Source organism: Gobio gobio (genome assembly GCF_949357685.1).
Source record: "Gobio gobio genome assembly, chromosome: 23".
Lineage (NCBI taxonomy): Eukaryota > Metazoa > Chordata > Actinopteri > Cypriniformes > Gobionidae > Gobio > Gobio gobio.
Genome location: NC_137119.1, coordinates 24,693,779 through 24,708,226, shown reverse-complemented (window position 1 = coordinate 24,708,226; position 14,448 = coordinate 24,693,779). Strand labels below are relative to the sequence as shown.

The 14,448-nt window shown below is 38.3% G+C and overlaps 1 protein-coding gene across 1 annotated transcript in view; it reads right to left on the bottom strand.

Annotated features, from left to right (window-relative positions):
* Positions 1-14,448, bottom strand: part of prex2 (phosphatidylinositol-3,4,5-trisphosphate-dependent Rac exchange factor 2) — a 198,951-nt gene that overhangs the window by 66,106 nt on the left and 118,397 nt on the right. The window contains exons 29-35 of the mRNA XM_079805796.1: positions 14,125-14,215; positions 11,081-11,209; positions 10,273-10,314; positions 8,982-9,187; positions 5,240-5,342; positions 4,467-4,610; positions 4,189-4,303 (exon numbers count right to left, since the gene is read on the bottom strand). Coding sequence (XP_079661922.1) covers positions 4,189-4,303; positions 4,467-4,610; positions 5,240-5,342; positions 8,982-9,187; positions 10,273-10,314; positions 11,081-11,209; positions 14,125-14,215 — 830 coding nt within the window. The remainder of the gene's footprint in view (positions 1-4,188; positions 4,304-4,466; positions 4,611-5,239; positions 5,343-8,981; positions 9,188-10,272; positions 10,315-11,080; positions 11,210-14,124; positions 14,216-14,448) is intronic.

Genomic DNA, 14,448 nt, shown 5'->3' with positions numbered 1-14,448 from the left:
AAAGTCCATGCAAAGTATAAATATGAAAATAAAACAGCCAGTAGGTGGCGTCAAGTCTATGTCGGAGTCATTCATTCAATCGTTCAAACGCAGATTCATTTGATCGAACCGCTTGGAGATGCATAACTGGTGTAGTTTTGATTTTCACGAAATAAACAGTATTGAGGCTAAAACGTTGTTACTTAATATCAACTTGTCTATTGGACTTTTTTACAATATCAGTATCACATTTGCAATCATGCCAATACTTGGAGCAATAGCAATCCGTATCTTTTGGCGCTCTGGTAGCCTGGCGTGGCCATACTCAATTCTAGTCAGAATATGAGTCTGGTACCGCTCCATTGAACTTTGATTATGGGGCGTGTTTCAACCGAGCCAGGAAAGACCTCAATTGGATAGACCCACAACCAATCAGAGCAACGGAGCGACGCGTAACGTTAGTTGTCAAATGTCAACAGAACTCAACTGCACTGTTGCCAAGTCCGTGTTTTTCTCCATGTCCGCGGGTTGAAGCGACCCCAATTATGTGATTATATAAACCCAGGAATGCGAATTTTAGCAGGCAACCTTGCCAAAATAACATATTTTGCCAACCAAACGCCATTTTTTTCCAGAGAACCCCCCGGAAAGTTATTGTTTTGGGCTATAGTTTTGAGTAGCAATTGTGCGCGATATTGCAAAAACACTTGGAAACCCTGTCTGCACGCACGCTGGATTAAGTAACGTTACAAGAAAAAGATGAGTGTAAACGATCTTTGCCAGTAATAAAATAATTTAAGGATACACAGAGTACTTACCAACACGATCATCGTTTCTGAGAGAAATAGTGAAGGTGAATGCATATACGAACAAGTTCTCAGTTTAGGATAAGAGCAAATTCAACCCAAGAGCCTTCGATGACGTGGATGATTACGTTACTGTTGATCATCTGTCCATCATCGTCTAAAGCCCGCCCTGACAATTTCATCGGTCCGAACAGTTTCTGTTCGGGCATAATTACTCCTCTATGGAGCGAGTCCAGACCGAATTGCCCGAGCAAAAAAATTTGTGGGCGGGGCTAAATTCGGCTGGCATCCAGGCTAGCGCTCTGGCGCTAATGAACAGAAATGCACGCGTCTTGCGGAAGAACACTGCAGCCGGAGCTACTTCTCTCTGTTTATGTCTATGGCGAGTCACACAGGGACTGTGCTCCTCCGCAGCGCTGCGACCCAAACTGGAATTGAATAGTCAGAATATAAACACTTATTATATGTGTACCGTAGTGATTCAGGGTAAGATAAAAACACGGTTTGGAAAATAGATTCATGATGTACTCACTCATATGCATCTAGTCATTTTTAAACACAATGGGCCCTATTTTAACGATCTGAAACGCAAGTGTCAAAGCGCGAACCGCAAGTAACTTTGTGGGCGGGTCTCGGCGCTGTTGCTATTTTCCCGGCGGGACAAATGGCTCTTGCGCCCGGCGCAAATCTAAAATGGGTTGGTCTGAAGTAGCTTCATTATTCATAGGTGTGGTTTGGGCGTAACGTGAATAAACCAATCCGATCGTCATCCAACATTCCCTTTAAAAGCAGGTGCGCAAGTTCCATTATGGATTGCTATTATTATGGCGTATTTACCAGGCGCACGCCAGGAGCGGTTCACAGCCGAGGAGACTGATGTTCTTGTAGAGCAGTGAAAGACAGAGAAGTGAAGTTGTAATGTTGTACATTATGGTAAAGGTGATTTCACAGTCTTTTTTTTCTTTCAGTTTTTTCAGTTTTTCAGTCGATTTTTTTTCCTGGTTCTTGACGGACAAACCAATTTGTCAGATGTCCTTATATACATATATGTCTTGCCACTATTGGGCAAACAGGTCTTATCCTTAATTATTACAATTAGCCTGAATCATTTGTAAGCTAGATTTATGCCTATTTTTTCACATCTTCGTGGCACACCACAATGATTTCCGTCATCTCATGTGTTAATATTTTTTTAGTGTAACAATTTATGATTTGCAAAAATAACTGTTGCATCTGTGTAGATTACATGAGCAAAGTGTATGCGCGTTGTGCACGCTATACATTATGGTCAAGCATGCGCCCTTAAAATAGCATAATGAACAACGGGCAACGCGCCACTGACTTTAGACTAGGTTTTTTCTGGTCAGTGGCGCAATTGTTTAATGGAACAGCAAAATAGCACCAGGGATTGTTTGCGCCGGAACACGCCTCCTTTTTTGCGCTGAACCGCCCAGGTAGCGCAAGTTCATTCACTAGTTTAGCGACGTGCTTCTGTGGAGGGAAAAGCGCGCTTTGCGCGGGTGCAAAATAGGAATGACACATGCGTCGGTGTACAAAGTCAATTGCGCTGGGTGCAAGATAGGGCCCAATATATGTTATGGACTGCAGCTGATAAAGATTAAATCAAGAACTCATACAGGAGCGTTTTTAAATTATTTTGTATTAATTCATTTTTGGTGGCATTTTTGCCCCAAGCCCCTTAATTTCCGACCTTGTTTATAATAATCCCAATGTGGTATTTCTAGTTAAGTTTGGCTGCAAAGAAACATCAGCGCGAGGCGTCTGGTAAGTGCATGGCCGCGTCACACCCGTTTCACTCATAGACCGTGGTTTCACCTTTTAATCTGTGAAGTGTTAGTCCGTCGCACACGTTTTTTGCACATGCTCCGCTGACAGAAGGCATGAAAAGCAGTTGATTGCAGCACGAAACGTAACAGTTGCTCAGTCAGTCAGTTTTTCTAGTTTTTATTCCGATTATACATATTCATGAGAAGCAATCGGGTCACTCGCACCGGTGCGCCTAAATATTTTTTCGCAGTCGCACGCAGTAATTTTCAGGCGCAAATGCGCCCAAAATGGTCGCTATGTAGAGCCCTGCATTGTCATATCCATATCGGAACAGTGACATTTTGAAGGAGGATTTGCCTTATCCTCATTCAGTGTTCGCATTTCACATTCAGTCGATACAAATGCATCAAGCTCAGCTTAAAATGCCAATACCAATGCCCAGATATCAAGGGTATGGAAAAGGCTCTGAAAGATTGTGTTATTAGTGGAATATAGATAGACTTTTTTCAAAATGCCAGTATGCCAGAGAGCACAGTGTAGATAATTGTCAGCATTACACCTCGAATGTTGGCAAGCCAAACCAAAACAGTGTTTGCACATAATGAGACAATATTTCTTGAATAACCCATCATACATTTTCCACTGGCCTCAAACCAAGCCAAAGCTATACTTGATCTCTGGTACAATTGGCAGGCTCGCTTCCATTCAAATCCCTACAGTAATATGCCCCTATGGCACGCGTAACACAATGAAACTTGGCTGACCTCAGCACACTGTAACCAATTACAGGCGAGATCTACACCAGATGCTTACCTTGTGTGCTATAAAGCAAACATCAGCTGCTCGGAGACCATGTTATTAGGGTCCTGCATGATGATTATTTTCCATAAACATATCAAATTCACTCATATTCCGTGTATCAGTGCTGATGTTCATGGTTTGGAAACAACATGTTTCAACAGCCATTTTAATGTCCCGAGAGGCCTCTGGAAGACTAAAGGAACATGATGCCGGTGTAAAACCCTGCTCTACAGATATCTGGAGTTAACTAGATGGGGATATTCCCATAATATACTGCAGCAATGTTCCTGGAATACCTTCCCAGAATGGATGGGCGCCCACATACTCTTGGCTGTTTAGTTTATCTGAGACATCAGTTGTGGCTATGAAATAAAGTCGGTTTTGACAGACTGATGAATTGAACTCATCTTGAGGTCTGGGGGCAAATTCATCTTCATCCCAACAAAAAAACATTATACAAACAGACTAGCATAATTACAGGCAAAGAGCCAGATGTCTATATCTTTATACTTGAATTAAAGCTGTACATAAATTACATAAATTAAAAATGTTTATGTATTTGGCAGTTTGAATAGGTGATTTTTATTTTCATTTTACAAATTTTTTATCTATTAACTTGATCATTGACTCCCAGTCCCACACACGGGTAGAGATCCAACTGAGCAACTATAACCACTGCTCGAAATTTCCCAGAATTCCCAACTCCACCTCATCAGGAAATACAATGACAGCTTTACACATATGTATGAAGGTGTAGAGAGAAAATTGCAAAGTTTCAGAGCTGAAGTTTGACTGACAGGTGAAGCAGACTTACCGGAGTCTCTTGTAGTACTGCTTGACCTTCTCCAGAGATCCAGCATTAATTTGGGCCTGATACTCCTCTACTGACACATTTTCTCTGTAATAATATCCCTCCATGCTCTCCAAGGCTATGAAAGAAAAAAATAAAATTTTCAGACATTTAGATATGTCTTAGTTACATTATTATTATTTTTTAAAGTTGAGGCGATAACTGGCTTCACTTTGAAAGAACATAATTCAGCACTTTTTGGCACGCTTCAGGCCAACTATGTCCATTCAAACACATCGTACCTTGGGTGAACAGGACGGGGTAGATTTTGAAGCTACCACCGTGTCTTAGTCTCTGGGGTAACTGCTGGAAGTAGAATGCCTCCAGGTAAAAACAGACCTTCAAAGCCTGCCGTGTGCCCTCGACTTGGTATGAGATGGGCATGTCTGGAGAGAAAGACACAAAGCCATCAGCATGATGGAGTCAGAGGATTTATGAATAATATATTTTATGCAAACACACTGGTTCCAAGTGACTTTTTGAATACTGAAGATAAGAACACAAACACTGCCACTATTGTAAGTATTAACAATAATAATGTAATAATTATTTCTTAAAATTACAGATTATATAACAACAGTTCATCTTTTATATACAATTATATAAAAAATACAAAAACATATATAAATATACAAATAAATATTTGATATAAAATATTTCGACACCTTTGGATGCTTAAAAAATGCTTAATAAATTACATTAATATGGATATGTTGCACTAATAGTCAACCGAAGAGTGTCCAAATACTTTATGAAAACGCTTTTAATAGAAAAATATATTTACTGAGCAAAAAAAAAAAAGTGTATTAAATTTGCCACTTGAACTGACATTTTGTTATGTGATGAAAGGACATAAATACATTTTGAGTATGGTTTAGGTGTTTAAATACCTTTTAGGTATTTTTTTTAATAGTTTAAACACCTTTCAGGGACACGTGCTGTAAATATACTAGTAAATTTAGCTTAGATTATTTCCTGTTCCAAAAGGCCGTTTCTTTTTTTAAAGAGTACTCACTAGCAACAAGAGGCTCTCCTTCAAACTGCCGGAAGTAAAAGCTGACCTTCTCCAGGTCTATGAGAGCAACTTGTGTATCTTCTAGCATGGCCTGCTCATCAGTCTAAAGAAAAAATGACATAACAAAAGTACAAAACCATTACTAAACTACATCCTCTTATGTGAATATGTGTGCATGTGTTTAATGACAAAGTGTGCTGAAGTTCTGATATTACGAGTGGAATATTAAAAAAAAGTGGTGGGGGTTTGTGGCGTGCTTGGGTATAGATACAAAATACAATTATAACTTCCTGCAGACACACTAAGGAGAAGAAGAAGCAGAGAAATTCATCTTTTCTTCATCCTCTGCTCTATTCATTCTCTATATCTTCTGCCTGCATACACGCAGTATGCCCATGGCTGCAGATGAGACCATCCACATACAAATCTGAACAAGTCTGGTGTGAGAATTGCGGGACCAGTCCTCACGCATCTGAAAGCGACACCTCTGTCTGATACGTGGGCTGACTCTCTCGAAGATTCCCATGTGCCAGATGCCACAATCCTTTCATCTGGGGGCCTACAAAAGCTGCCAAGCGATATCATGTCAAGAAATTACCTACGGGTTGCTCGCTGCCGCCTGCTCTCCTTCCCCTGAGTGTGTTCGGGGGTGGAGGGGGAAGAGCGTGCTGCGGAGATAAGACTAAAGTCTCAAGCGCTGGGAATCTTCATTTTACATGTAGGTCTTGTCTCAGCCTGACTAAACGCTTGATTTTAACATATCTGTCTTGACATACTGCATCTAAACTTCCTGCTGTATATTCCTCAAATAAAAATTGCTTACTACCCAGCTAACAGGGAACAGTCTCAGAACATTCTAGCAAGGCTTTCTCAAAGGTATGAACATACATTCTTCCAGTAACGTTAACTCATCATTCCCTCGGGTCATTTTGACTTTTTTAGTGTTCGTCGGAGTGTTCCAGGACCCAAGGACTTTTGTCGCACTTGAACCACGAATACACACACACATTTTTTTACTGGATTCGAGGAGTTTTGTGTTTGAAATAAAAAAAAGTAAAAAATCCTTCCCTTGTGGGTCAATTTGGCCCCCTTAGGAATGAATGGAATGTGAGGAATGCTTCAGTACACATAGCTCAAATTCAAACTAAAAATGCAAAAATTTTACCAAAAAATTATTTTATAATGTCTACATGTGTATCTGATTCTGAATGCATACTGAAGAGAAAATAATGACTTTAGGACCCAGCGGAACAGCTCATTTGCTCCATATAGAGCTATAAGGCCATCTAGTGGCAAGTCATGAAATATCATGTTATGTTATTTTTTTCCACAAGAGGTCAGCAAAGACACCCAATGTAAGATGTTTGAGCTGAATTAAAAGGGTTATGCATTAAATTGTGAGTTATTTTGAATTTAAGTTGAAAGAATGTGCTTAAATTATTATTTATTTATTATTAATTGATAAAATCTAGTAATTTAAAGGTAAGTAAAATAAAACAACAACAAAACAATCTCCAAAAAAAAACTGCATTAAAAAAAATTATAATAATAATCGAAATGAACTGATAATTTTAGTTTTTTTCGGGTCATTTTGACCCGCGAGAGAAGGATTTGTCACAAAGTGTGAAGAACATTTGATTGAAGTTATCTGTTCTTTAATAACATTCTCAAAATGCATACACATTTTATTTATACATCATTCATGGAACGTTTTTCTGAAACATTTTAGTTGGATGTTTGTCTTACTACTTAGTACAAAGTAACATTCCCATAATGTTTGCTAAATTATAAAATTTGCAATTCTCTCAATGATTTCTCTAATGTCAGAAAGAAAATGGCCACATTTTGAGAAATAACATTTCCATGTCTTAATGGGAACGTTGGCAACACTAGCTGAGTAATACATTCTCCCAACAGAAGATAGAAAGTCATACAGGTTTGGAATGACATGAGGGTAAGTAAATGATGTCAGAATAGTAATTTTTGGATGAAATATTCCTTTAAATATGAACAGCAAGCAAAATAATCATCTCTTGAAAAACATTCACATTTTACCTCTGTCATAAAGTGACTCTGGGTGCAAATAAATCTTTCACATAAAGAACATCCCCAGGCACACAAATAAAGAAATGTAATCCTCTGGCCTCAATCACAGCCAGGTGAAATCTGATCTGGAGTTGAAGCCAGAGACAGAAACACTTTACAAGACATGATAATCCTGCATTATACCCTGGTCTGCCGGGATGCCCGCAGATTGTGTAAATTGCAAGTGTTTGGGAGAACACTCATGGCTACAGTCATCAATTCAATAAGACAGCAAACTCCACTGAGTCCCAATACACAGACGTGGATCTGACCTTGCAGCTGGTTGCGGTAAACAAAAAGCAGATGTAATCTGCAGGGAGGAGGACAAATAAATGAAGAAAGTAGCTCAGGGATACTGTCGGTCTCTCCACACAGTTTTTTGTTAAATGAAGAGTTATCTCACTCATTAAATGTGTAAAATAATGGACTTTAGGGCGGATGTTAAAGGGATAGTTCATCCAAAAATGAAAATTCTGTCCTCATTTACACACCCTCAAGTTGTTCCAAACCTGTATGAGTTTCTTTGTTCCGCTGAACACAAAAGAAGATATTTTGAAGAATGTTTGTAACAAAGCAGATAGAGCAACCATTGACTCCCATAGTATTTTTTCCCTACTATGGTAGTCAAAGGTTGCTCAATCTGCTTGGTTACAAACATTATTCACTCTATCTTCTTTTGTGCTCAGCAGAACAAAGAAACTCAACAACGTTGGAACAACTTGAGGGTGAGTAAATAATGACAGAATTTTAATTTTTTCCCTTTAAAGCTATGTTCTGTACTGATCCTCACAGCCATTGAAAGAAATCCTCACCACAACCATAGTGCATCACACTTTGAATTTGAAATGTTTATATAGTATGTCATTATATTATACTATATTTATTATATTATATTATATTATATTATATTATATTATATTATATTATATTATATTATATTATATTATATTATATTATATTATAAGTGTGTGTCTGTGTGTTATGTTATATTATATTATAATACAATAGTTTTTTACAATAGACTGGTTTGGGGAGCACAACGACGAGTTTGAGGTGTTGACTTGGCCTCCAAATTCCCCAGATCTCAATCCAATCGAGCATCTGTGGGATGTGCTGAACAAACAAGTCAGATCCATGGAGGCCCCAACTCACAACTTACAGGACTTAAAGGATATGCTGCTAACATCTTGGTGCCAGATACCACAACACACATTCAGGGCCAGGGGTCTAGTGTAGTCCATGCCGGACGGGTCAGGGCTGTTTTGGCAGCAAAAGGGCGACCAACACAATATTATGTCATAATGTTATCCCAGATCGAAGTAAAATATAACATTTTAACATTAAATATTTATTAAATATTTGTTGCCATAATTTTATAAACTCACATTTCAAATCACTCTCATGGCTTATTACTTTAACAACTACATCTTTACAGGCTACGCATCACAGACACAAAACACCGTAATGCTGTAACTAAGAAGGCTGTGATAAATCCTGGGCTGTGAGATGTTGGCCACATTGAGCAGGATTTTGCCAAACATTCGAGTGCCACGCATGGCCTTCGATCTAAAATATATCCGACCCAAAGGAGGATGTCAGACTAGAAAGGCTGGTGAGGCTTATTTTAAGCCCACTGACCGTGGCAGCAGGTACTCACCAAGTTGGGGGAAAGCAGGGATTGGAAATGAAACAGAAGACCAGCGGAGGAGATCTGCTCCAGCCAGCGGCGACTGGCTTCCTGACTTTCACTCTCAGAGCTGAGAGCTTGATTTAACACGGCCAACAACTGCTCTGAGAAAGAGCAAACCGCCGCCACCAGACTCTGACTGAACACCATATCCCTCCTCAGCTGAATCTCTGAGTCTGAAGAGAGAGAAAGAGAGTTAAATGAGCATAATGTACTGTTAGGTTAGTTAGTGGTTTTGTATGGTCATTCCTGGGTGATGCCTTTATCTCATTCAAAATTAATAAAACCTCTTAAATGATCTATTATTTTTTAGTCTTCACATTATGTTTAGTGTTCAGAGACTAAAATCAAAACCAGCCGTGGCTCTTCTGTGGAGCCACACCAAAATATTCATCCAAAACATAGACCTCTATATAACCTGAATCAATAATTCTACAGCATTCTGTAACAAATATTTTCAGATTTTCTAGACTTCTAAAAGTCGTAAAGTGAGCCGGATGTATTAAAATTTTGCGTATGGCTTCGGCAGACATGTATTATGATACTATAATACGGGTGCCTGAGCCCTCCTCAGCTCTACAGCGCCCCACAATTATCCCAATGTAAATCTGTGGTGAAAAATGGAACTGCAGCGCGCTCTAACTGATAGCCATTGGGGCAGATTTCAGACTGTATTTTCCCTACACCTGCCTGTCAATCATCATTAGAGCGCCACCCTCGGGTTGAATAATGCAAGGACGTTAGACCTCTTCCAAAAGTGTGTCTCTGCCCTACCTAAATTAACAGCCAGGAGCCGCTACTGATCAGAACAAAAGAGTGCGGACAAATGATCAGAAGACACATTAAACAATCATCTCACTTCCAAATGAACTCAAAACTCCCTTACAAAAGGCTGCTCCTTTAGCTGCATTTTCTACTCATAACCTTGAGAAACTGTGTCTTTGTATTAAATAATATTTCCTAAAGGGGATTACAGATGTCTCTGAGGGCTCTGCTCATGTGGATAATTTTTCTCGAAGGATGCTGAGCTGCTGTTTCAGGTATAAGAGAACTGCTGTGTGGAGGAATTCTCAATTCAGAGTCATTTATTCAGGGTGACCTCAAAAGACTGCCTACTGTTTGGTGTGACAGATTATAGTGCATAAGATATGAATAAGTGGGTGGCGGAGAGACCGTAAATGATAAATGTTCATTATGTGTCATGTATATTTATAGTACTTGAATAATATGCCCAAGTGAATTTGCTTTAATCAACACCCACCTGTGTATTGCAGTAGGACCAACAGTAGCCGTGTTTTCACCTCTGAGAGAACATAAATAGCAATGTCAATCATTAAATAAGTTCACTTGTTAAAAATCAGTACATGCACAGTTCATTCACCTTAGCTTCAGATTTAGCACATTTCACAACTGGTTAAATGAATGACGAGAATAAGACGCAAGTGAAGTGAAGTGAAGTGATAAAAAAAATACTAAATACAAAAAAAAATACAAAAAATGTCCATTGATAGTAGCAATTCTGGTTATTATTATTAGTAAAGTGAATATTTCCTTTTCTGCTCTATATAGTGAAGTAAATAAGTTGCAGGTTTTTGCATTGAAATACTAGACAGAGAATTGGCATAACTGAAATTATAAAAAATAAATAAATAATAAATTAAATAAATAATTACCCAATGCTAGTAACATTTTAATTATTATTATCATTATTAATATATTTAAGATTGAATTTCCTGCTGTTATAGTACTGAGAGCACACCAGACTGGACTATAATGTTTATCTGCTTGTTTATACTGCAAATTCATCACATTTAGCACTTACACACAGACAAATAAAGCAGTGTAAGGAAGTTAAATTGCAGGACAGTGCTTTTCCAGCCATTGCTGACAACTGACCTGTGGGAGTTGTCACTCTCTCCCCTCCATAAACTCACATTTAGCAGTGTGGGCTTGAATAATTCCCTTCAACTTTTATAGCAACTGCATCTAGCCCTATCAAGAGCTGCTTGAGTGGTTGTTTTTGGCCAGGATTGTACTATGTGGTGTGTGTCTGTTTTGAAACCACTGACCTTCCGCAAACTTGGCGATGGTGTGTGTGAGAGCCTGAACACTGCTGGGCAGGTTCCACGGATCTTGCTTGACGTGAAGCCGCAGTTTCTTGGTGCAGTTGAGCTTGGGCTCCATGTCCTGGTGGAACTCTGTCCAAAAACAATCACAGTTTCGTTGGAGTCAAACGTGCGTGATAAAACATTGCCAACACTGACAGACAACTACTGTCCGCACTAAACTGAGGAATACACATTCATGCAACACACAAGACTCTGTGGAGTGGGATCAGTAGGGTCTAGTGCTTTGAAAATATATGCCCTTAAAATGGATGGCTCTGGACGTAAAAGGTGTCAACGCTTGTTACCATGCTGATGATAAAAGGCAATGGTGCATTGACACACTTATGCCATTTCTCACACACACACACACACACACCTATCCGCTTCCTGCTCCATTCGAGGAAAAGGAGGGAGGGTGAAATGGTCTTACATCATTACAAATAATTTCAGCGATTATATAATCATTTCCTTTGAGCTCTCTGTGGTGATGTAAAACATTTTCAGGAATACATCTGACACACACAGAGAAAGACAAGATCCACAAAAATCATGATAACATTTAAATGAAATAAAATGATACACACTGCAGTGTTTTTCACATAATTATATTGGACATATAACCATAAGCAATTTAATATTAGTCATTATTAGTTTATATGGGGAAAAAAATTATCACATTTAAATAATAATGATTATTTTTATTAATAAAATAGAAATATGCATATACAGCTACAGTAAAACCAAAATTTATTCAGACACCTTCAACATTTTCTCACATTATCACAGTTTATTCGCTATAGTTTAGAAAATGGTAATAAAATATGACAAGAACTCTTAGAGTTAAACTGTGTCAGAACAAATTCATCTTGATAATGTTAGATAACTTTGATAGAAAGGTATGTAATGGATTACAATCAACCAATCAGTTGTGAGCTGTTAAACTGAAGTACACAATTAGATAATACAAATTTAGGTCAACCAATTACCAAGCAATGCATAATTTTGTTCAGTCTGTGGTGTAAAAGGTCGCATTAGCAATTAAATAAAAAACACTTAAGCAAAACATGTTCAGGTCAAAGTGTCTGAATCATTTTGGTCACAATTTTGTCCACCGTATGAGCAATTTTTGGGTATAATATGTCACAGTTTACTTTATTTTGCTATCCTCAGTTACATAAATGAACTATAGTGTCCTGCACCCACTAGTAACAAAAACTGGTGACTGAATAATTTTTGGTTTGACTGTATACTGTATTTAAACATCAAGGTTTCAAATATTTTAAATATTTTTGCATTTGCATATTCACCATTTTCACATTTTATTTTTAAAAATCCCCTCGGAGTCACACACAAATAATAATTTAGGAGATTTTTAAATGGTTGTCACTCATTTGGAGTGTTTATGTGGCCATAGTCATGTTACTAGCTCAATTTCGAATTCTAAAATACCATTTTCTCACTTGCACACATGTGAGCGCTTTAATAAACACATCACATGCACAGGCACACAAGTTCTAATCAACCGTTAAACCGTGAGGATTATATAGTAATCTGCTCATCTCTTTACAACAGCAAAGCAGCAACATTATGTGGAGGTATAAAACTAGATTCAGACCACACACACAGATAGTACCGGCATTCGCTGACTCATCACTTCATATAAGATTTACTTCCCAGGCAAGAGTTCCCCGCTTTCAAATATCACTAAAACAATGCCTTCTCTGTTTATTAACCTACCGAATGACCTTGAGCCACATCCTGTGTGAAACTGTGCCTTTGGGAATAAACTTTATTATCACATAAACCAGCGACTCAGGAGTTACTGCAGGTTGCATTAAAGTTTGTTTCTACTGACAACACACTGAGGGGTTCATACCTGGAGCGGTTTATATCCCATTCAGCTTCGGGCTCTTTAAAATAAACATTTTAATGTTTAAAGAGATTAAATCATACAGGGCATTATGGGTGAAACTCGTTTCAAATTGAGCATCACTACACACTATTCTACTAGAGTGCACTTGAAGTGAGAACTCAATGTTAAGCATTATGAAAATGAAAAAAAGTTTCAGATATTGCCTTTTTGTTTTATGTTTAATTCAAATTGCATATCTATCCATGTGGTGTTTGTTAAAAAAATAAAATAAAATGATTTTAAAATAAAATAAAATAAATAAAATGATTTTAAAATAGTAAATAAATAAAAAACAGACACGGTAATAAAAAAATACATACAATAAAATGTTTATATAAGAGATATCTTTTTCTGATGATTTGGATATATGAGAGCATTTGTGGTAGTTTTTGGATTACACTCTAATTTGGAATTTTGTTTGGAATGACCCTACGAGTAGTGTTCCTTTCAAGGGAGCGAAAATGTCTCAAAATCTGAGACAGAGGAAGTGACCCAGACAATCTCTATGAGTCCAATGTCCTAGTGTCCTCAGATCAGAGAGAGGAAATGTCCTAGACTATCTCTAGCAGTCTGGTGTTCTTTATCTGCCCCAGATAAAATGAATTGTACAGATTTGATTAGGATGATTTGTGGTAAAGGACAAAGCTGAGGTTGGAGCAGTCAATCACTGAGACCCTACACACCGCTCGGAGGAAACCCCCAACTTCAGCCACACTTCCTTTTGTCAACCGCCCTGAAATACAGGCCCAGATTAATGTCACTCATTTTTTCCCTCTTCCTTCTCTCTCTTGCACACACATGACTGACTTCGCAAGGAGACGTTTCAGAGCGGCAGTTCAAGAAAAAGTTTGAAAATCCATTGTCGGAGATCCCTGGAGATCTTTTTGAAAGCACAATCTCATAAACATGTATAGTTTATGAGTTTCAGCACAGTTAATGCACTTTGAGTAAGTCCGACTTAAGTTATGCAAACCACAACAAAAAGTGCACTGAGCCATGAAAGTCACTCTAATGAATATTGTCTGTGTGAATAAGCTTGTGCCGACAGGAATAAAACACAATTTAGTTCATTAACATGAGGATCTCTTGATACCTTGAAGTCCTCGTCCCGGAGTGAAACACTTTGTCTGTTCAAAGGCTCGTGTCACGGTTACCCCTTTCAACAAACTGGTGATGGACTCCACCTGAAAATGAGATCAGTATCAAAACATCATAGGAAATACATTTTTAATTAGATGACTAAGCAAATATGGACAAACTCAAAAGGACTTTGGGGTTTCAAAGCTCAGTCCCATTGGTGTTATTAAACATAAAGCGCCCAAGGAGTCAGTTTGCACAAACAAAACCCCCTTGAACTCCCACCCCGTCAGCCGGAAAACATTTGTGCTGTATGTGACCTGGGAGTGTTGTTCTCCCG